Source organism: Orussus abietinus, unplaced genomic scaffold, assembly GCF_000612105.2.
Source record: "Orussus abietinus isolate OABI.00-Male unplaced genomic scaffold, Oabi_2.0 scaffold481, whole genome shotgun sequence".
Lineage (NCBI taxonomy): Eukaryota > Metazoa > Arthropoda > Insecta > Hymenoptera > Orussidae > Orussus > Orussus abietinus.
Window position 1 is genome coordinate 2,598 of NW_019394635.1, and position 17,558 is coordinate 20,155.

A 17,558-nucleotide genomic window follows, 5' to 3' on the forward strand; every position below is an offset into this window, starting at 1 on the left:
CTTCGCACCACAAAGTAAAACACAAACCTAGCTATTTTTAAATTATCTACTCACCCACTTCAACTATCTCATTAAGAGAATAAGTAGAAATTGCTTAAAACCACACGCCTTGTTACTACTTCGAAGCAATCTTACTTCTTAAAGGCAGTACAAAGCATCATACAAGATGTTCCTGAAATATCGACACCACCAGAACCCTTCGCACCAGAAAGTAAAACACAGAGACCCGACAGGCAGTCAAGTTCCTTTTACTACAATTATATTTTCAATCTATAAATAATATTACGGTCGATTTAGTCGCATAATAGGTTCAACTTAATTGTTAGACTCTCGTCCTCGCTACGGAGCATTTCCCGATCGTGTGTAAACCCTCGCTTACGGCTACGCTTACTCTTACGACTTAGAGTATAATTCTTAAATGTATATACAGTCGAGTTTCGAGGCAGCCTCCTCGCCCTAGAGAAAGGCGCAAACCGATTATATTACAAGAGACGTCCTTTCGGAATTGGCTTCGCGTATTGAGACACGTGTAAATCGCCCCGACAGCTCGGCAGCTTAGAGGTTATGTACATGATTTTCGCCCGTATCCTTCGCCGGCCGGCGTTTCATTCTAACTTCTTCGATCGATTCCCTCTCTTCCATGGCATCGTAGCCCTGGAACGTAGCTTCGAGGAGGATCTTTCACTACTATCACATCGATGAACAGGTTCGCAGACATTGGTACGCAATGGAGTGACAGATGGGCTCAGAACGTTCTTCGAAAGGTGGAAGATCTTCCCTGATGGACTCACAAGTTCCTCGAGGCTTGTTCCATTACGAAGAGAAGCTACGAAGGGATGGGTACCACGCATTGACAAGAGTTTTACAATTTTACAATTTTACAATTTTCTCGGATTACAATTGACGTGGCTTCGGTCAAGGGGTGAGCTGCAGTTACTCGGACTGGGAACTACGAGTCCCTTGGAATCACAACATAAAGGAGCATGGTATCAGAAAGTAATCGTACAGAGTCCCTTGGCTGGGTTAGGATTTCTGTCAAAGGTTTCGTGGAGCCCCTGCTCCCTTAATCGCATTATAATTACACCGTGTCTACGCGTTGTTCCTAGTTTCTCTCTTCGGGCAGCATCGAAGCACAGCCAGACGGCACATTGGACAGAGCGCACCATGTTTCGCAATCACGCCACTATAAATGGTTCAAAAGTACTGCGAAACGTTCCAGAAACGCTGTGGGAGGTCACTGTTTCACACGATCTCGACCTATCAACGATTTTAACAACGACGTCCGATTCCTGACTTCGTGGACAATTTCTCAAGAGTTGTCGATAAAAGGAGTCGTCTCAAGTGACATAATTCGACTCCCCTGGATAAGCTAAATATCCCTTCACAGATTTCTAGGAGCTCTCTGGAGTACGGCTCCATTAAACCGCGGTTCTCACGTCTACGATTCCTTTCTAATCACTCGAAAACAATCTTCGTTCTATGGTCTGCTTCGACCCGTGGTCAATGTAAACTCTAACCTTACTTTTGTACACCATTCGATGACATCTTAAGATAACTTCAATCAACTCCACACCTCCAGCAAGAGGAGTTCTCGTCCTATTTGATTCTAAAACGCTGCAAACTCGATTACGTGCAATTCACGATTCCACATAACCTCACATATCTCCTTCGGAGCATAATTGCGGATGGAATGTTGGTGTCGTCTTGCATCGAAGGGGTTTTCACGAGTCCCTGGACACCAAAGAAATATTCTGCAAGCGCACTAGGCGGGAATAAACGGGCAGGCACCGCGACACCATCTGAGTCAGAGTCGAACGCAGCTTTCCTAACCTAAAACTCTCGTTTACATTTTAATTGAACTATTCCTTCGATATACGTTTGACATTAGTCGATTCGCTTCCACTAATGCGATTCTTTCGTTCCAGGCGACCGTGTAAATTACGTACAAGCTTCCTCTCGGTGAGCTCTGCGAATAAAAACGTCATACAAAGCAAATTGAAGACACTCGGAGCCTTCGCTTAATTTCATACAAGCCCCTGAAATAGCCCTTTCCCACATAGGAATTCACTTTCCAACAGAATCTGATCCTATCGGAGGCCTTTTAAACAGCCTAACAGCCGTCCATCGTTCAACTAATAGTGTTGAAGCAGGAATATGACCATGCGATCGATTAATTATTTAGTTATTTCATTATCTAAAGAAACAAGCGTCCGACTCTGGCCAGTATCGTTCACGTCCCTTTACAAGATCATCAGGTTGACAATCATGCAACGGTGCGAGAGCATTATATGGAACGGGGAGGCCAGGTCGACGGTGTCATTCATAGGCAGCGATGCAGGGAGTCCCATCGTTGGGCTCCGATTCAGCTACGCAGCTCTTATTTACAGCGGATTTCGTTCGGCACGCCTCCCTCGCGAGCTCGCGTTGGCAGTTCCCTAGCTGTAGTCCGTTTTATCGTCGTATAAAAAACTGTAAATTTATTGAGCGCTACCGTTGCACAATAGCGAGATCATTGCACCGTGTTTTACTGCGTTTCCGTTATGTGTCACTTACTCTCTCTCTCTCTCCGATACTCTCTGGGTCTCAGTGTCGAGCTACATACGTTTTCGTCACCTGTCACAAGTGATTCGATACACCTACCGGACCAGTGAAATGCACTCTCTCGGACCTGTCAAGCGCAGCAGGACCTTTGTCAATGTTCGGTCCCTTGATTCGCGCTGTCTTAGACGTTTGCAGACTTCTTCTTTTGCTGCTTCCACATGGAGATCTTCTCCTTCAGGTCCAACGCTGAAAAAGTGCATCCCAGGGTTAGATCAGATTGACAGCGAAAAGACCCTACACCCATCATGATGATTAAAGAGTCGAGTGAAGTATATATTTAGTGAGAAACTCTGTCGAATTATGCTACGTAGCAATTTCCTGAATTGCATTGATAATGGTAATGCTCTGTAGGAAATAAATGCCATATAATTATTATTCATCTGACAAACATACTTTTGGTAATTGTTAATCCTATCATGGTATCAAAACAGCTTGATAAAGTTCCATAAAATTACATTTCTATAATAGATTAAATATTGTTTATAAAAAATATTAAAAAATATTTCACGAGTATCAGGACCTTTCTTAAAACTTTACATTCACGTGGCAAAATTCCAAAAGGTTAGGTCCACCTAATACGGAGAAAAGTTTCATAATCCATTGACGTCTTCAGGCGTCATATTACCTTAAAATATCAAAGGCGCTAAGAAATTTAATCGACGTTGATAAATTATAATTCATCTATACCCTTTTTGGTGGTAATGCCATTTGGAATACTCAAATGGTAACATAAGCTGGCGCGTCTCGTTACCGACATTTATATTTATATTGAAGTCTTTTACAGTCTACGTTGAGACTTATACGAACGGAAGCATTCCATATGTCACTTCGGTAAAGTAATGATAAAAAGCTCGATGTAAAACTGTTGAAATCCCGTGAATTCACGACTGTTCATATTTTGACGGACCAACGTCGCCATCTGTGGCGTTTAGTTGCAACTAAATTTTTCCTCTAACACACGTGTCAGCCCCTGGACAAGCCAGCATTCTCTTGCAATCGTCGGTGAAAGTATTTTCCATATTTTCCCATTTGACTCTGCAATATTCCATTTCTATGGTATTCTAAATTGTTCAAACTAGGTCCTGATACTTTTCATTCTTGATTCTAACCCTCCAAGAAGCGTAAAACATCGAAAACGTGCATGGACCACACCACGTTAGCTCTAGTCCATAATAAATAAATTGTTGATGAAAAATGAAACTATGAGTTTTAGGACCTACTTTAAGGCCTCCATATTAACGTGGTAATATTTGAAACGAATCGGTACACCCAATTCGAGGAATACTTTTCCCAACGATTTGACTTCTCAAATATGTACAGGCTGACTCTTTCGCATCGTCTTAACGTTCCCGTAAAGGATTCCTGTCAGGTCGCTAGAAGATCGCTTCAAGACACTTATTAACACGTTGAATGCCACGATGAATTTTCTATTATACGATACATATAATATTGAAGTATCATCTGCAACGGGTAAGTTACAATCGATAACGATCTTTGACGTAGTAATTGCGCCGGGGGCCACCGGTGACCCCCGTGGCGTTGGAGTGCAACTTCGCGTTACTTTCGTTCGTAATATGCGCGGATAATAAATATATATTTTGAGTGTAAATAAAACTTTTTTTAGATGTTTTATACTGTATCCATTTCTTCACACTATTGCATTAACAATAGCAATAATAAAAATGTATAAGTATTGACATTTGCTTAAGTTATATATATATATTTCTATGAATCTGGGCGCGCCGCTCACTGGTGACCCCCGTGGCATTCAACGTGTTAAGGGGTTATACCACTTTGAAATCTTCAAAAAATCAAAAAAATTTGTATGCGTTTATTTTACGCGTTTATACTTTAAACGCGTTTTTCTTAAAACTGCATTTTAAAAGTCGGTGGGCACTCTAGCTCCGCTAATTTTCAATCAATCGTCTTGATTCTTTTTTATTTTATTCGTGATATGTTTATCTAGCGAAATACGTATGGTTTTTTCAATGTATTGATATTCGCGTTTTTTTATGCAACATTAATTAACGAAATTTAGGGCAAAGTACGTACGTTTTTCCTTTCAAATCGATGCCATTTTGTGAAAAATGCATATTTTTGAAAACGGCTACGTATTTCACTAGCTTTTTGGCTACGGAAACTAATTCTTTCTCGTTCATTGATCTAGCTTAAGCCTGGACTAAGTTATCGTGCCCACCGCACGTTTCAAGCCGCCATTTTTGTAAATAAAAAACATACAAAGAAATATATTTTGTTGTTTAATAGTAGTATAATACCATACTGTGCTTTAATTTGGATAAAAACGTTTTAATTCTTAAAAAAAATTCTTGAAAAACCGTAATTTTTGGGTGGGTCAAAGTGGTGTATAACCCCTTGACAAATCGTTTCAATGTTTCACTTCGTCTGAAGTTTTCTTTTTTTTTTCTTACCCATAATTTTGATATTATCGGAGTAAAGCTTACCGGGCTTAAGCATGTCCTCGCTGAGGGGCTGCCTGCTGAACGGGTCCGTCGCACTGTTTAGTAAATGCCTGACGATGACGGCTTTGTCCATGACGATGCCGGAGGGCAGTCTCACCGGATCCTCCATAAGGGTGTCCATAAGAGGATCTCGGAACTCCTCTGGAGCATCGCCATAGTCCTCGTCTCGGGCCCGGTTGTCTCTGGCGATGACGGCTGCTCGCTCGGCCAAAGCCACGAATCGCTCGATCTCCGTCCTCGTTTTGATTGCCGATCTCTCAAGCCGGTTGGCTGCGTCGGTGAAGAGCTCCTTGCAGAACGACCGCTGTAATACATATATATGTTCCCATTCGTATAAATATAAAACGAAAATATTCCCTATACCTCCACCGTACTCCCCAATCCGGGATTTATCGAATTCGGATCCACTAATTGCGTGTCTCCATCGCACTAATAAATCCGCAAATTTAAGTAAATTGCGTGTCTCCATCGCATTAATAATTGCGTAGATTCGATTCTAAGCATCTCGATCAACGCTTAAGGTGAAGTGAAATCAGTCGACTAGAATAGACACTTTTTTAAGGGTATTAGACCGAACTGTTCGCAACTTTGACACATGACTCGTGATCAGCTAAAAATTCTCCTGATACTTTCAAAATTTGGATTTTCGAAAGAAACATTTTTTAATTAGCCTAGAACAGAAACAAAATGCCGGCGAGTTCTCATATTTCGATTGATATCCAACTATTCAAGGTTGTAATATGAGAAACGAAGGTGTCAGGAGAATTGTACAACAATTTAGAACACTGTAGTATTCGAGAAACTCACATTTGAACGGGATAATGACAAAAAAAAAAGTGTTTATGCGCTTCTGTGCTAAAACTATGGTAACACAAGGTCTCGGAGAGAAAATTTAGTTGACAATGAAATCACAGATAGTGCAGGGTTTCTGGAGTTTTACTTCGATACCTCTTTAATTATCGTACGAAAACGACATATGGAGTATGCCATTTAGTATAATACCCAATACAATTCGACAAAGCTGTCAATATAAATCCAAACGTCGGTAATGTAGGTATTTAGAAGAATCACCTTTACCGGCGTCGATAAAATTTCTCGACGTGTTTCACTTCACCTTAAAAGATAGACGAAAAATCCCAGCTCACCTCGTCACTAGCCAGAGCGGCTGCAAAGTTATCGCAGTCGAGGTGCAGATAAATATCCACGAGTTGACTGAGGAGGGTCCTGGGCTCCCAGCCGTACTTCTGGGGTTTCCTGACCTTGAGGTTCTTGCACTTGGAGCCACACAACTGCTGCAGGTTGAAGTTGAGCATCGCGCCGAGACGGCCGACGAGTTCGGGCCTGAGGAAGGGCTCGGTGATGTCCACCGTTAGGTAGTGGAACATCGCCACAGTCTCCTTGGCCAGGGTCAGGTAGGACCTGGCCTGCCTCTCGTCGGCGGTGAGCTGCCTCGTCCTGGATTGCTGTTGCTCCTGGGAGAGAGCCGACCAGGACTCGAGGTCCGACATCAGCTCCTGCACCTCGTGAATCCTCTTCAGGGACTCCAGGCTCTCGTCCAGGAGGAAGGTCGTGTCGTTCATCAGCATGTTGATGAACTTGACGAACTGCTTCCCGTTGTTGCTCTCGTTGACAATCGACGCCCTGTGCACTGGGCTGTCCCACATCGACTTAAGGATCACGCTTATGTGGTAGCGGATCGAGAATTTGTCATAGAACTCCGAGCTCGAGCCCGTCGTCTCCACGTCCGTGTAGAACTTCATCAGGTACGAGGCCAGGTGCGACCTCGAGATCGGGTGGGACATCACCTGCTCGTGCAGCGACTCGGTCTTCCCCTGAAACGAGTTTGTCGGGTTGTTCCATGAAGCTGAATATAAATTAATATCATATATGAGCAGGGAGATGTTTCACGCCACTGCTTGAAAGCGAGGGATGGCCCACTGGCGCCCTCTACGCCCCTTTCACCCCTGTAAAAATTGGAACTACTTTCAAAGGGGCGAAATCTTCGTGATCGGTACAACAGGGTATACATGGGGACCGCGCTGAAATCTCCACCACCCACGCGTAACAAATTTATTTGGTAGTCGTAGTCTTCTTTCCCAATCTACATTGACCCTGATACTGAAAACGAAAAGGCGATAACTTCATCCTATTGGTACAGTGCTGTATTTGGAATCTGCAGATGTGTTTTTCTTTACCGATAGAGAACATTTCGCCCCTTTGAAAGCAGTTTCCCGGCGCTAGGGCCGTGCCTCGCTTTTTACAATGGCATGAAACAACTTCCCGCTTATCTCTGTTAACCCCTTGACATACAAATAAAACGGAATTTGATGCGTCTGAAAAATACTATTTAATTTGGCCGGAGACAGTTATTGACGTCTTGGAGACGTTAAAGTCTGCAATGGCACATGAAATGAATAGCGTCTCCCAGACGTCATTCTATGTCAAGGAGTTAATATCCTCTGGCATATACTTGTCGATTATTTCTACCAGCCAGCCTTGTGTCCACGATCAAAGAGATTTGTCAAAGTGCTTTATCAAATTGGCATGTTACTGGAAGTTTGATCGTCGACACGAGCGCCTTGGATGAAAAGCTTTGACGCGAAACTTTAACATGGCCTGTATCGACGATCAAAGGATTTTGTCAATGTTCTATGTCAAATAGGCGTATTGCTTAAAGTTTGATCGTCGACGCTATGAAAAACTTTGATACGAAACTTTGACATGGCTTCTGTCGATGATCAAAGAACTTTGTCAAAGTTCTATATCAAATAGATATGTTGCCAAATGTTCATTTGTCGGCACGAGCGCCTTGATCAACGACGTTTGATAGAAAACTGCTCAAGAATGGAAAGTTAAATAGATATGAAGTAACCTATTATAAATAGAGAATATTATAAATGGAGAATTAAATATATATATAAAGTTACGTATCCTCGTAATGATATAAAGTGTATGTAGTAATTGAACTCATTATTTAACGAGCATAATGCTTGGTTAAATGATAAGGCAGCATTGTAATACGGTTCTATGAGAGTAATAGCACCATTTTAAGGCATCCAAGACGAAGTAAAAGATTTAACAAAGTTTTTGATCATGGACACAGGCCTTTACGATTGCTTCACTGATCCAAGAAATGAATAAAAGATGAGTCTTCTTCAGGAAGAAATATTTCTACACTTAATTAAGTACCTGAACGCCAGGATTAATCACAAAGAGAACCTCGACGATCTTTGCAATGAGATATGGGTTCTTGATACAGTGTGGTGCACAGACGACGACCAGCAGCCAGGTGATGAGAGAGTTGTCCATGTTGTTCGCTACCACTCCAGGGCTGAATCTATTCCGATGATAAAGTTCTTCAATTTAATTCAAGCTCCAACTTTCATTCGGGGGTGGGTTACGCTACAACTTGATTTTCTTAAGATTATTGAGATTAGACCATCCTTCATCTCAGATATTAATCCATATCATTTGTCAAAGAATTACTTAATCAGATAAGCGTTCTTCTAGTTCCGATATTCACGTGCCAAGATGTAAAAATGTCAAACGGAAAACTGTTGAACATAACCTCAAAAGATAGCAACGGACTCTCAATGTTTACAAAGTAACTTTGAGGTTAACTATTTACTAACTCTTTTAATACTTAAATTTCATAAATTGACTAATTCCAATCGATTGAATCTCAAACACAATACTCACTGGAGGACAAATAGAAGGAACTCGGCGATATCCTCGACATACCACTCAGGAAGGGCAGCGAACTCATAAGGCACCTCCTGAGGCAGAGGTAGCTCCGGGATGAGGTTCCCTGGTGAACCAGAGAGCAGTCCGAGAAGCACTTCAGCTACCGAAGTGTAGAAGTGCAGACATCTTCTTAGGAGAACTGGGTCGACCAAGCCAGCATCGGCGCAGGATTTGGACTTGCCGAGTCTCTTGAGCTGCTGTTTCCACCTTCGAAGCAGCTCCTTGTTTTGACTCGCAAAAGGAGCGTCCTTCCATTGGGATTCAGTAGCTTGGAGCTCATCGAGCATCTTTTGGAGGTCTCGAAGAGCTCGCAGTTTTCTCTGGTACTTATGTAGTGCCGGCAACAGGGCAACGTGATGACAATGAAGCGTCAGGAACCAGCATTGCGTAGGGAATTTGGCCTCGGTCCACTTCTGGGAACGTTCCATCTTCTCGAGCCATGTTCTCACTTCCTGAAGGGACCAAACAATGGGAAAAAAGGTTAGAATTCTAGATTTTTCTGTCTGAGGTGATAAAGAGAGATAGAATTTTCTTAAACCTTGAAATATGAGAATTAATATAAATCCAACAGCCAAAAGTAAGCAGTTAATTAATACATTTGATGCTCCAAGTATTTTGACAGACTCTTCGTTCATATGACCTAGACCATTTAATGTTAAAAGGAATAATAGAGAATACTATATAGAACTATAGTATCGAATTGCTCAAAAATATAAAGCATAGAATATATTTTTTTTGTTCCCCAGCAGGGGAATTATGCCTCGTAATGTTGAATTTCGTCGCAATTATTCAGCATTTCTTGTTGAGCTACGCAACTCTCAGGATTGCACGTGTGTATTACACCATTATATAATGCATAATGATAACAATACAAGGAACAATTGTACGTCAATTTAGGAATTCCAATAAAGATCAGTTAATCTTTGAACAGATAGCGAAGAAATTTTGGCGAGAATTTACCAAGAATTATACAAAGAAATTTATTTTCTGCGGAAATTGCCTTAGCAACCTTCACCTCTGCTTCCCATGTTTTTATACATTTCATTGTAATACACCCACGTAATCATCTTTGAAATTTATAAATAAAAATACATTACATTGCCTATCAATTTATCATGCCTTCTTGATACTCTAAAAAAAAAAATAATATTCATGTAAATGTAAGTAATTGCGTATTATATATATTTTAAAACAATCATAGCATATCGGTCACCGTGTTATATGTACTTTAACACGTTGATCGCCACGTTGATCATCAGCGAACGGCAATCGCTCTGCACTGGTGACCACCATCAACGTGTCAAAACTGCATATCGATGACCACAGTGGCATTGAACGCGTTTAAACATTAAAAAGTAACAAAAGAAATACCTGAGAAGAGAGTTTAAGCCTGGTGTCGTACTTGATCTCCACTAAGCTGCATGGATGGAACGGATAGAGCGTGTCGACAGTGTCTAGTTTGATTTTGACGGAAAGAAGTTGCAGGACCGAGAGCAAGTTCAGCATGAACCCATCCCCGGCGAGGGCAAACTCCTCGACCTGGATCTGCGCTCGCTTTTTATTGTACTTCAGCAGCGCAGCGAGATAAGCCAGGGTAGTTTCCCGGCAGTTCCCATTGGCCAGGATGGCGTGCATCATCTTGTGGAGGGACGTCCTGGTGCTCTCGAGTTCCTGTTGCAGGGTCAAGTTCATCGACTTGTCGGTCGACGGATTCCCGCTGAAGAACTTCTCCGCCACCTTGGGCTGGTCCTCGGCGAAGACCGACACCGAGAGGAAGGGCCCCAAGAAGGAGGTCCTGGTGAGTTCCCTGCCCACGGCGGTGGTCATCGCTTCGGGCAGGAACTGCACCTGGTGGGTTATAAGTCGACATATCGGTCGAGCGTTACCCTGGGCTCCGCAGCGAATCTCGATGAGCTCCTCCAGGGCCTCGATGGGTCTCCGATGGGTGTTGCCCACCAGGCTGGCCTGCTGCATCGAGAGGTATAAACCCTGGAGAAGGGGCGTGAAGATCCTGTTGAAGGTCTGCGGATTGGAGTGGGTGCGGGCCACCAGCTCGTGCAGGAAGCCCCGAGGGAGGCTCTGGGAGAGAACCGGATACAGCAGGGGAGAAGAACACCGCGTCGACGAGTTCGAACTCGAAGAGGACGTCGTGTTCACTCCGATCACCTCCTGGAGCACCAGACTGGCGTGCTGCACGCATTGTGCTCGTAAAGTAGCTAGTGCATCGGACAGCGGAGGCACGCTGGAACGCTATATAAAAAGAATATGATTTAATACCAATCTAGATTTCGCATGGAATTCATTTTTAGGTTCATGTAGATTAAGGTCATCGAACATGAGGTCATCATAACCCATTACATGCCGGAAGCCTATTAATAGGTTTTTCGATACCCATGATCGCCATTCACCTCCGAATAAACATCGGAAGCCATTCATCGCTGATAAACAATGTGTTAAGGTGACGCGAAAGCGGTTTATGCAACTTTTCTCTGAACTAAAATCGTTTCAAACTTTACAACGTGAATGTGAAGGCTGTAAGAAAGGTCCTGACACCCATGAAATTTGTTTAAAAATTGACTTATAGGTATTTTTTAAACCTCTTATTAAAAATGAAATTTCATGGCTGTTAGGATCTTCCTTATGGTCTTCATATTCACGCTGTGAAGTTTGAAACGATTCGGTACGACCAGTTTGTAGAAAAGTTTTACGAACGATTGAGTTTTCGGATGCCGCTTTCACATCCTTTTAACCCTTTGGCTACTAAAAGCGCCTAAAGGGGTCCGACGTTTGGTCCAATATTGCCTGCACGGCTAGACGAATTTCGCCCATATGTCGAAATGGCTCCGTGTTCAAAGGGTTAACTGGAAGTAGAGGAAAAAGTGTGGTTACCTTGGGGTGATTTCTCTCTTCTACGGCGATTCTTGAGTAGCAATCGAGTAAATAGACCAGGCTTCTCGGCTGAAGAGACTTGGTGCCAGAGGGCATGGAAAGTGTCGGCACCGAGCGAGGAGCAACGACGATGCCCAGCAAAGGACTGGCCTGATTGACGGGACTATCTTCGCCGTCCGAGGGAGGGTCGACGAATATCTCCTCCAATGGATCGGCGCCTCGCGTGAACATATAGAGGACCTCCATGAGGGCTTGGCTGACAATTTCCGTCACTTCTGTCACCTTCTGCACCTCGACTACCGCTGCTGTTTCCGGCAAGTATATGCTTCCCTCCGCAGGCTCTTTCCACGAAACGCAGAGCACGCGCGATATCACTGTGTGTATCTGATCCACCGTCACTTCTATACTCGAACTCGTCGTCTGAAAGCGTCAAATAACAGCGATAAGCTTAAGGTGAAGTGAAACACGTCGAGGAACTTGATCAACGTAGATAAAGATGATTTTTCTAAATGCCTACGTTGCCGACGTTCGTTTTTATATTGACCGCTGGGTCGAATTATATTGTGTATTGTACCAAATGGCATATTCCACCTGTCGTTTTCGTACAATAATGATAAAGAAATCGAAGTAAAACTCCAGAAATCCTCTGGATTTATGCCTTCTGGGGCCCTAATTGACTGCGGAGGGACCCCCTGCGCCATCTGTGATTTCCAGGTCAATTAAATTTTCACTCCGAGACCTCGTATTACCATCGTTTTAGCAAAGAAGCGCATACAACACTTTTTTTTGCCTTTATCCCGTTCAAATGCGAGTTTATCGATTACCAAAGTGTTCTAAATCGTCGGAAAATTCTCATGACACTTTCGTTTCTCATATCAGAGCCTTCGATAATTGTATATCGATCGAAATATGTGAGAGCTCGGTGCCATGTTGGTTCTGGTCTAGGCTAAGTCAAACAAAATTTGTTTCGAAAATTGAAATTTTTAAAGGGTCCGGATAATTCCTAGGTGATTACGAATCAAGTGTCAAAGTTTTGGACAGTTCGATCCAATACCTTTAAAAAAAAAAAAGTGTCTTATTCTAATCGATCGATTTGAGGGGCGTTTCATTTTACCTCAATACGTTACGCGCTATATGAATTCCCGTTGTAGGAAATCGTACTGTACGGTAATATTTCACGTATATAATGTGTTTTGTTAATTAGCGCGTTGTATGAAAACAGTAGTTGCAATATCTTTGGCGCGTTATAGGGATTCGCTTTGTAAGAACTCGCGTTATACGGGAGTCTACTGTATACCTGTTTCCAGATTAAATGAATAATGAAATGAGTAACGGGTCGCATGATATCCCTTAACAACAGACATGCTATTTTAGTAACGTGAACATGTACACGGGGTCTCGGTGATTGCCTTAATTTTCTCACTGTAAAGTGCAAGTAACAACTAAACCGTATGACTGTTAAGTCTTTTAGGGAAGGTTAAGGTGATACCAAAGTGGCATGCAAGGGGTAAATGGGTTAAGCCCTTTTTTTACGAACTGGATGTACCGAATCGTTTGAAATTTCTCCACGTAAATATGGAGGTCCTAAGGAAGATCTTTACGCCCATGAATTTTCAGGTTTGTTTAATTTTGTTTATGCAAATTGCACGCAACGTTGTGTGGCAATGTGTTGTTGGCATATGCTATCCTAAGCGATCCTTGGTTGCTTTTGACGCGCAAGGATCCAATTTTTTTTGATATTATGACTGAGGTGGTCGCGATCCTTCCGATTTTTCATTACTCTCTTTTGACTCTTCGAAGACTGGTTTCGATCTGATGCTAGAGAATTATGTTTGTTAGCTAGAGGTTTAAGTAAATGCATCGCGATTAGTGCAGGCAGTTAAGATGTCGGCTGTCTTGTCATGGGTGGAAAGAAACAGGGGCCCGAAATTTCCCCAAACGTGAGGTAGAGGGCGTAGACTAAGATTTAACGGTACATCGGTAAAGGTATGTACACTGGGAGACATCAATGCCCTCCCAACCTACACAGGCGATGCCGTATCTGCGGGGGAGGCATTCATGTCCGCCATTGTACATCACATTTTTCAACTAGATGCGAGGGCTTGGAGCGGATTAGCGTTTATGACACGGTCACGAGAATTACGAAAAAGGGAAACTATTGAAGAATAAACTTTGTACTCATTCTTTTAAATTCGAAGGTTCCGCGGACGGAAATTCCCTCACTGCAGGGGCCATAAATGTCCCTTCTTCCGATCGACGCGATTAAGGACCTCGGACGACCCGCTGAATACAATTAGTCATTGTTAGATCCAGAGTTTTAGGACCTTCCTTATAGTTTACAAATTTATATTGTAAAGTCTGACAGAATTCGGTACACCCAGCTCAGAGAAAAGTTTCATAAACGAAACATCTTTGACGCCTCTTTCACATTACCTCAAGTATTGTGGCAACCAAATAGAATTAATAGAAGTTATGGAGAGGTTGTACTAATAAAAAGTATGAAGAGAAAACTGAATGGGGTGTATGATCGGGTCTAGCCGTGTCTGTAGTTAAAGGATAATATGAGTCTGGATATCTAATGGAAATAAATGAATTTAGGGAGATAATTAAGACAAGTACCCTTGATCGAGGTGCAACCTCTTTTCTGTCGGACTCGTCAACCTCCATATTCTCTATACCAGAATCCACGTCAACCCCAGACATATTGCATTGTTTTTCGTTGTTGTCCTCGACTTCCATCGGGGCTTCTTGCTGCTGTGGCTGCTGCGACGTTTGCCGGACAATCGGTGAACTAACGGGTCCCGGAGACACTTTTGAAGGACCAGGCATACTCGGAGACGTGGCACCAGCATCGCTACTCGAACTTGCAGGGCAATTTGTTTCTAGACCGGCCAAACGGGCTAACCGCCTTCTCCGAATCTGAAAGAACAAACATAACTTAAACATCTACAGCATTGTTGTATCGTGAGCACTAACCTCAAAATCATAAATGTACTGGATTGGCTATAAATTCCTATGACACTGACGACACAATTTTGAAATTGATTTCTACTTATTTACTTACAACTTCAGTCATATTTTCTATTTCAATCTATAACTTGTACTCATCTATCGGACAGCTTCTCGATGCTTCTCTGAAAGCTTTCTATACAATTTTAGAAATGAAATTATAATGTGTCGCAGGATGTTTCAGCCAGCCCAATATTACTTGTTTCAATTTCAATTTATCATTAATATATAAAGCTTATAGCTTACAAACAGTCCTTAGTGCTTTATGAAAAAGGAAACAAAACTTCTTTTTGTATTTCTCACGAACAGGGGTATCTTTTGAGGTTAAATATCCTTCCATAATGATATTCAAAAACAAACACCCGATTCTTTGTGTTCGCCAACGTTAGGCAGCCAGGATGCGAGCAACGACCGCGTTGTTTGCTTCTTGAAACTGTGCCAACTCCACGAGGTCCCAGCTTTTTAAAAGAATGGCACAAAGGGAATGCCACCCCGATATTTACAAACAACCGCAAATGTTTTGTTACGCTCTCCCTTCTTTTACCTTCTTCTCCCACTACGTTATTAAATATTAAAACTTCCAAATCATCCTCTCATTATGTAATGCTTATTAATAAAGAGACGAGACAAAGGAGCGTACAATTGCGTTTCCTTTGACCGTTCCAATTCTTGAAACTATTTCCAACGACGCATCCGCTCCCTTTAAGGAACTTCCTTTGTCCACGTTTCTCTTCATATAAAACAAAGATGCAGAGAACCGGTCTTTAACATTTTACCAAACGACCACAACGGGATGATGCTCCGATTTCCCTCTCTCGACAGTTTTCAGATACTCGCAGCGATCGTTTGAACAAAGCTGCTGCGAAGAGCCAAGGCTTGGATCGCAGTTATATAATGTTAGTGAAAACAAGCCTCTCATAGCATGCAATTTCCATGAAAAATTCAATCTCTCCTTTTCGCTCTTCTCCAATTTTCTGTGATAGCATTTTTTATTTCCCTTGTAATTGTCGTATTTATACGAGAATACTCTGAGAACGAAGTTTGAGAGAGACGAGAAGCGCAGAAAAAGGAGCTCCAAAAGAGAAAAAAAGACAACACGCCGTATACAGACCCGCACCGAAGCAAAGGGAGTAAACGCAAGGACAAAAGTGTCCCCGAATGTCGCACTCACTTCTTCCTGCGTTAACTCGCTCATATCGAGACTCGTTGCGCGCAAAACTCCGGGACGTTCTGGCGATGCTCGGAGGTGGGTCCGCGTCGTGGATTCTCGCCAGCCGAGTGCGCGTTCCGATACCTCCGACGCCTGGAGAGAAAGCAGCTCTCAGTCGTCGAACTCGCTGGCTCGGATGTGTCAGAAATTTGGACAGTCACTCCACATCTGTTTTGGGGTTTATGGGTTTGGACGTGGAAGCAGCTGTGTCGCGCCCGCTCACGGAGTGGATTAATCGCTGTCTCCGCAGTTGGACGTGTTGTAGGATAAAACTTTGCGAGGGCGCCACAGTAGCGTAACGAGCGCGGCCGAAGATAGCCGAGAGTAGTCGACAGAAGGTTTGTTCGTTTTGTCCATAGAGACTAGAGACCAGGGCGTTTATTACGTCATTTTGACGAGAACGCTCACTTCTCGCACTTTCTTCTCATGTGGGTTTATTCGTCGAATTACGTGTTCGTTATATGAAAGAACGAGATTACTAGCACTTTCGGTCTAGTAATATTGCAAATAAAGGTACATACCTTGTAAATAAAAAATTGTTGAGAGGTATTGGGTGCATTCAGAGGAGACAACTGTTGAGTGATCGGTTAGCGCTCATCTGCTGAATGGGTACGTTCACTCAACATGTTTACTGATCAGACGCCATTTTATATATCATAAATTTTCTACGCTACCTGCGCTCAACGTGTTGGGTAGATCAAATTCAAATTCAAACCGTGTAAATTCAAGTTAAAGAAGCAAGGATGGCAAATAAAATCAATTATTACAGTGAAATGTATGAAGTAAACGGTCTTCAGTACGATGTAGTAGAGAGTGCAGAAGTGCATAAAATGTTACAAAATGGTACGTTATTTCGAAATGTATACTTAACCTTAATCTAATGTATTCTATCTTCCTAATATAGAACAAAAAACTAATAATAAATAAATAATTAAGTTACAAGTTAAGTTGTCAGTCAAGTTGAACATGTGAGTGTTTTTTTTCAGACGTTTCATTCTGTTACGAATATTTTTCTAAAAATATATCATCTATAGAAATTGTTGATGTATGTAACGAAAAGGTGCAAAATCGTTCAGGTAATGAAATAGCTGAAATAATACACGACGTACATGTACTGTAAGCACTGACTGCTAATATAATTAATATAATTAATATAATTATATTAGTAGTNTAAAGGAAGGTCTTGACATCCAAAATATTTCAATTTTTTAAAAATTTGTTATAAAAATTGAAATTTCATGAGTGTTAAGACCTTCCTTATAGCCTAAATAATTATATTAGTAGTCAGTGCTATAAGGAGGTTGGGTTACATACACTGGATGCTGTCATATTATCATCACTGAACAGTCCATTCGGCAGAAAATCGCAACATGTTCCCAACTCATCGGTAACCGCTTGTCTCCTCCGAATGCACCCAATGAGAACGTTGGCAATCGGGTGTACGCTTGTCTGTGCAACAGGAGTGCGCAATAAAGAGTAATTTGCGTATGTCAATATGTATATTGCTGTCAACCAACTGTCAAGAACTTACTGCGCACGCGACCAGCGCAGAGAAGCGTATTCTCATTTACTCATTACCTCAACTCATTTACCATAGTTCTTGTTCTCTCACCGTTCTGCGAGCG

At 42.3% G+C, this 17,558-nt stretch overlaps 1 protein-coding gene across 1 annotated transcript; it reads right to left on the reverse strand.

Annotated features, from left to right (window-relative positions):
• Positions 1-242: 242 nt before the first annotated feature.
• Positions 243-16,781, reverse strand: LOC105702742 (ubiquitin conjugation factor E4 B). The gene is made up of 9 exons (XM_012430556.2): positions 15,895-16,781; positions 14,334-14,633; positions 11,715-12,134; positions 10,197-11,075; positions 8,781-9,277; positions 8,271-8,418; positions 6,227-6,913; positions 5,064-5,385; positions 243-2,787 (listed from the first exon to the last, which is right to left on the reverse strand). The coding sequence occupies exons 1-9, from the start codon at positions 15,916-15,918 to the stop codon at positions 2,723-2,725; spliced, it is 3,342 nt and encodes a 1,113-aa protein (XP_012285979.1). The 5' UTR covers positions 15,919-16,781; the 3' UTR covers positions 243-2,722.
• Positions 16,782-17,558: the final 777 nt, after the last annotated feature.

Excerpts from the sequence above, each read along its gene's own strand:
- LOC105702742 (XM_012430556.2), bottom strand. The coding sequence starts at position 15,918 with ATGAGCGAGTTAACGCAGGAAGAA. Across the intron at positions 12,135-14,333 it reads AGGTTGCACCTCGATCAAGG|ACGACGAGTTCGAGTATAGA; the intron begins GTACTTGTCTTA and ends TGACGCTTTCAG. Across the intron at positions 8,419-8,780 it reads TTCCTTCTATTTGTCCTCCA|ATTCAGCCCTGGAGTGGTAG; the intron begins GTGAGTATTGTG and ends TCATCGGAATAG.